The sequence below is a fragment of the Ovis aries genome, chromosome 9, assembly GCF_016772045.2.
Source record: "Ovis aries strain OAR_USU_Benz2616 breed Rambouillet chromosome 9, ARS-UI_Ramb_v3.0, whole genome shotgun sequence".
NCBI lineage: Eukaryota > Metazoa > Chordata > Mammalia > Artiodactyla > Bovidae > Ovis > Ovis aries.
In genome coordinates, this window is record NC_056062.1 from 89,515,419 (window position 1) to 89,521,418 (window position 6,000).

Sequence of the window (6,000 nt, forward strand, 5' to 3'; positions counted from 1 at the left end):
AGCCAGGGGTCACGTTCACCACGGACTTTAGAGAAAGCTTGCTGCTGCTTGTTGCTGAGTTGCAGTCCCGTGGACTGCAGCCCCGGCCGCCACCCCCATCCCCTCTGCCCGCCCCGGCTCCTCTGTCCATGGAATTCTCCAGGCAGGAATACTGCAGTGGGTGGCCACTTCCTTCTCCAGGGGACCTTCACCATCCAGGGATCCAACCTGCGTCTCCAACATTGCAGGTGGATTCTTTACCTCTGAGCCACCAGGGAAGGCTATTTCTTACTCAATTTTTGAGCTCTGAAGTGTTCATCTTACCACTTTGTCTTTTTTTTTTTTGAAGAGGAAAGAATACTTACAAACGGTCTGGTTTGTAATTTAAAAATCTAATGAAAATAGCATTGTTGCCATGAAAAGACATGAAGGAGCGTCAAATGTATGTTACTAAGTGAAAGAAACCAGTCTGGAAAGGTTACATACTTAATGATCCCAACTGTGTGACATTCTGGAAAAGGCCAGACTAGGGAAACAGCACGATGACCGGTGGTTCCTGCAGGGGGTCACGGATACGGAGAGCAGTCAGATCACAGAATAATTTCAGGGCCGTGAAAATACTCTGTGTAATGGAACAGTCGTGGACACATGTCATACATTTGTCCATTCCCATAGAATATGAAAGAGGAGAGTGAAAAATCTGGCTTAATACTCAATAGTCAAAAAACTAAGATCATGGCGTCTGTCCCATCACTTCATGGCAAATAGATGGGGAAACAATGGAAACAGTGACAGACTTTAATTTCTTGGGCGCCAAAATCACTGCAGATGGTGACTGCAACCCTGAAATTAGAAGACACTTGCTCCTTGGGAGAAAAGCTATGCAGTATATAAAAAGCAGAGACATTACTCTGTCAATAAAGGTCCATATAATCAAAGCTATGGTTTTACCGATAGTCATGTATGGATGTGAGAATTGGACCATAAAGAAGGCTGAACACTGAAGAATTGATGCTTCTGAACTGTGGTGTTGGAGAAGACTCTTGAGAGTCCCTGGGACTATAGAAGATCAAACCAGTCAATCCTAAAGATCAGTCCTGAATATTCATTGGAAGGACTGATGCTGAAGCTGAAGCTCCAATATTTTGGCCACCTGCTTGGCAGCGCTGACACATTAGAAAAGACCCTGGTGCTTGGAAAGATTGAAGACGGGAGGAGAAGGGGACGACAGAGGGCAAGATGGTTGGATGGCCTCACCGACTCAATGGACATGAGTTTGAGTAAGTTCTGGGAGATGGTGAAGGACAGGGAAGCCTGGTGTGCTGCAGTCCAAGGGGTCGCAAAGAGTTGGACATGACTGAGTCAGTGAACAACATAGAATGTATGAGTGGTTGCAATGTAAACTCTGGACTCTGCGTGATTATGACGTATCGAGCCTAGGTTCACGGATTATAAAAAATGCACCTCTCTAGTGGAGGACGCTGATAACGGGGAGGCTGTGCATGTGTGGGAACAGGGCTTATATAAAAAATCTCTGTACTTTCTCCTAAATTTTGCTGTGAACCTATAGCTGCTCTAAAAAAAAATTAATTAAAAATTAGCGGTGTTAATTCTTCTAAAGACAATTTTATGGCCCTTTCACATTATTATTTTGGTTCAAGTTAATTGTAAATAACTTTTTTTAGAAGTCACTTGTTAGGAATTTTCTGTGTGCAGTACCAGTGAACTGGCTATGTGAACTGGCTTCCTCCCTATTCCTGGGAAGGACTGAGCCATGGAGGGCCTGAAATAGAGGGTCCTAGTGACTGGTTCAGGCGGCTGTTAGTCAGGGTCAGATCCTGGAGCAAGTGAGTATTTCTGACCACACTCACTTGCGCAGTCATAAATGCCAGGATTTTTCAAAGCCTTTGTGGACAGTCTTCATATTTCTTTCTTCCAAAATGACCTGAAACCTCCTGTGTTCCTGGTAAGTGGTTCTAAAACAATTCGTTGGTGCCAGGATACTTTTCTTTTAAAGACTAGAGAAATTTAAAAGACTAAAGGCAAATTTAATCTTTGCCAAATTAGCTTTCCTTTACCGTAAGTGCCTGCTTCGACACACAGTACCATCCCAACAGTGCTTCCCCTGCCCTTCTTTACCCGTCACGTGTATGGTGTATATTACGTGCAAAAGTAAACAGAAATCCTAAAGTCCATAACTTCTGTCCCAAGGAGTATCCATGATTGCTCCCCGTGTGTTTTAAGCCAGCTGCGGGTGGCTGGGTTTCTCTCAGTGAATTCACAGATGCAATAGCTGGGCTGATTTTCACAAGTGCCTTATTTCCCAACATCCTATAAGATAAACAGGCAAGGCAGACCTTATTATTTTCTATATCAAAATGGAGCTGAGAGCAACATCAACCTATTCATGGATCTTCCATTCATGCTCAGGAGGCAGACTTTTAGTGGAAAAAGTATAATAGATGCAGATGTCTGCATACCTCACCCTCGGTGAGGTGGTTAGATTGGTCATAGCCACGCCAAGCCTCAGAGTCCTCAACTGAAGACATGAAACCTTTATTTAGATTGATTTTCTCAGCAGTCATTATAACCTGCAGTTTGAGGGCATATTTGATATTCACAAGAGTCTCCAAAAAGATTGGGAACAGATTCAAACACAGTTGTGAAATGAATGGTTGACAAAGAAACATTACTGGGAGAAAAGAAAGGTAGAAACCATGAGATATCATGAAAGTAACGAACGGTGTACGTAGGAAGGTTTCTTATTCGGTGCTCAGGATGACTTCAGCTGCTCCGTGACTCCTTGATATTACATGGAAAATTCCGTATGTGTGCACCTGTGTGTATTTTTCTAAGAAATTCACTCTTCAGGCCTTCAAGAGTCTGAAACCTTTCCTTCTCCCCCAAATTGAAGCTGAGGGTGGTTTCTCTCTGAATTCTTTAGTGAGCAGGCTTAAACCTTACTTTGTATCACGAAGACATTTATGTATGGTTTGTGTTTAAATTTGCATTCCTCAACTCATTTAAAAGCCTGCTGAGAACTACTGAATTCGTTCAAATGGTTTCTCTCGGAAGCATTCACTCTGCCTTGGGCTCATTAATTTCTTCCTCCTCAATTTATGCTTATTTTCTATATGTATTCTCCAGGCACCAAACTCCAAGTTAAATATGCTGAAATGACCTAGGATTTGGAATTAAACTGCAACTATTTGTAGCCAACAGAATTAGTTATCATCTACAAGATTTGTCTAGCCATTTCCATCGCTAATGAAAAGAGAGGCCCTCCCTTAACTCAGGCAGTTCTGCCTTAATTCTGTTTGGCTTTAGCCTCAGCCCTGCCTGGGAAGCCTACAAAGTCACCTTGTGTTTCTGTCTTGTTTTCGCTTTCTAATACTCTTCCTGGCAGTTTGTTACTTTCTTGTTTTTTCTAGAATGATCTGGACATTTTAAAGCACCCTATTATTGACATTATAATGCTTTTATAAGCATGTTTCAGAGTTATAAATGTAGCCGTATTTAATAATAAAGCGAAAGTGAAGTCGCTCAGTCGTGTCCGACCCTTTGCGACCCCATCCACGGACTATTGCCCATCAGGCTCCTCCATCCATGGAATTTTCCAGGCAAGAGCACTGGAGTGGGTTGCCATTTACTTCTCCAGGGGATCTTCCTGACCCAGGGATTGAACCCGGGTTTCCCACATTGCAGGCAGACGCTTTACTGTCTGAGCCACCAGGGAAGCCCCTTTAATAATAAAAAATACTATATTATAGATGTGAAATCTTTGGTAAGGCTTTGAAAACATTGTAGTTTAATTTCCAGAGAGGAAGGGGAGATCAAGAGGCACTGGTCAAAGGGTATGCAGTGTTGGTTACACAAGACAAATGGGTCCTAGAGATCTGCTGTAGAGCCTGGAGCTGTAGTCCTCACGCACACATGCACACGCACAGACAATAGAGGGCAGGAGAAAACCTTCAGAGGGGTCAGGTGGGTTCATGGCACACTGTGGTGATTTCCCAGGTGTATACTCATCCCTAAGCTCATCAAGTTGTATACATTAAATATGTACGGCTTTTGTATGTCAATCATATCTCAGTAAAATAGAAAAAAAAAAAGATAATTGGCTGTGTAGAGTCCTAAAGAAAATCAACCTTGAACATTCACTGGAAGGACTGATGCTGAAGCTGAAGCTCCAATACTTTGGCCACCTGATGCAAAGAGCTGATTAATTGGAAGAAAAAGACCCTGATGCTGGAGGAGAAGGGGATGACAGATGGTTGGATGGCATCACTGACTCAATGGACATGAGTTCGAGCAAACTCTGGGAAGTGGTGAAGAACAGGGAAGCCTGGCGTGCTGCAGTCCATGGGGTCGCAAAGAGTCGGACACATCTTAGCGACTAAAGAGCAAGAGTGCTTCAGAGCTCTTCACACATTCTCTTGTGTATTGCCTTATTTATTTCTCCAAACCACTCGGCAGAGCAGGCAGCATTACCACCCCGTTTTACAAAGAAGGAATCAGGCTCGGAGGTTTTGACCTTCAGGTCTGACCCTCTGTAGAGGTCAAGTGAAGTGAAGTGAAGTCGCTCAGTCGTGTCCGACTCTTTGTGACCCCATGGACTGTAGCCTACCAGGCTCCTCCGTCCCTGGGATTCTCCAGGCAGGAATACTGGAGTGGGTTGCCATTTCCTTCTCCAGTAGAGGTCAAACTCAGGGCTTTTGAATCCAGGGTGGCCTCACCACATGCCTGTCTCTTGATTTTTTTCCTTAAGCTCCAATGAAGACAAATCTCAAATACACATGCCCTCATATTAATAGACACCGAGAAAGCAGATAGAACAAAATTCCCTATACCAAAGTTTCAGGGGCGGGGGAGGAGGGGGAATTAAGGCTGTAGATCCCTGGACAGTTTAGTGACACCCTTCTCCATACACCCTTCTCCAAATATTTATAAACATGTAGAATAAAAATATATAGAATTACAAAGAAAACAAAATATATCAAAATATCATTACTAAAAAATTGTAAAATGTGTGACAACGTGCTTCTTTATTAAGACAGTAAATATCAAGGGTGAGTCCAATATCTGGCATACTTTGAAACAGCGAAAGCATAAACGGTATCTGCATAAACGGTTTCAAGGCATCTGCAAGAACAGTAAGAGGATACGAAAACACTGGATTTCCGTTCAAAGTGCTAACCAGCTGTGATTTGTTGCCTATATTCATAATGAAAGGCAGACTATCGAAATAGAAATGCAATTTTTTCCCCCTGGTCAAAATCCAGGACCCCTGATGTCTGGATCTTGGGCTGAAGACACCGCCCTGGACTAAGCAAGGGGGACACAGCCCCTGGCCCGCGCTTCCTTCCAGGCTTCCCTCCAGGCGGCGCGTCAGCCCCCTTTTTCCCTTTTCGAAGAGCGGCGCTTACCTTCCAGGTTCTCACACTGGACCAGGTTGACGTAGTCCCGCCGGGTCAGGAGGCCGGCCTTGCAGCCGCGCACCAGGCCCTCCAGGTAGCCATGGTCGGCGTTGAAGTTCAGCTCTGCGCTCTCGAGCATCGCGGGAAAGACCGCCCGTGGCTGCAGGGGCGCTCGGGTCTGGAGGGGCGCGGGGGTCTGCAGGGGCCCTCGGGTCTGGAGGGGCGCGCGGGTCTGCAGGGGCCCTCGGGTCTGCAGGCGCCCTCGGATCCGGAGGGGCGCGGGTCTGCAGGGGCGCGCGGTTCTCCCGAGTGGCCAGGCGGCGATCTCTCAGCTGATAGTCACGCTGTGGTGACCGGTTTCCTCCGCTTTCAAAGGCTTTCCACACAGCCGGCCCAGCCCTGTTTTTCCATCCACAGTGGATCAGCCAGATAACCCGAGGGGGACCCGGGAGCAAAGCCCTGCGAGGGAGGGGGGTCGTGGGAGGGACGGAGGGTCAGACGCCCGGTCCCCGCCCCGCTCTGCTATTGCAACCTTGCTACACCTGGATGTTGTGCAAACAAGCCTCCCCCGTCCGAGCTTCTGTGCTTTCAATTGCAAATTACA

The 6,000-nt window shown here is 45.9% G+C and overlaps 1 protein-coding gene across 1 annotated transcript in view; it reads right to left on the minus strand.

Moving 5' to 3' along the window:
- Positions 1 to 5,739, minus strand: part of ATP6V0D2 (ATPase H+ transporting V0 subunit d2) — a 55,168-nt gene extending 49,429 nt beyond the window's left edge. The window contains exon 1 of the mRNA XM_004011856.6: positions 5,406 to 5,739. Coding sequence (XP_004011905.1) covers positions 5,406 to 5,535 — 130 coding nt within the window. The 5' untranslated portion in view covers positions 5,536 to 5,739. The remainder of the gene's footprint in view (positions 1 to 5,405) is intronic.
- Between the last annotated feature and the right edge of the window lie 261 nt (positions 5,740 to 6,000).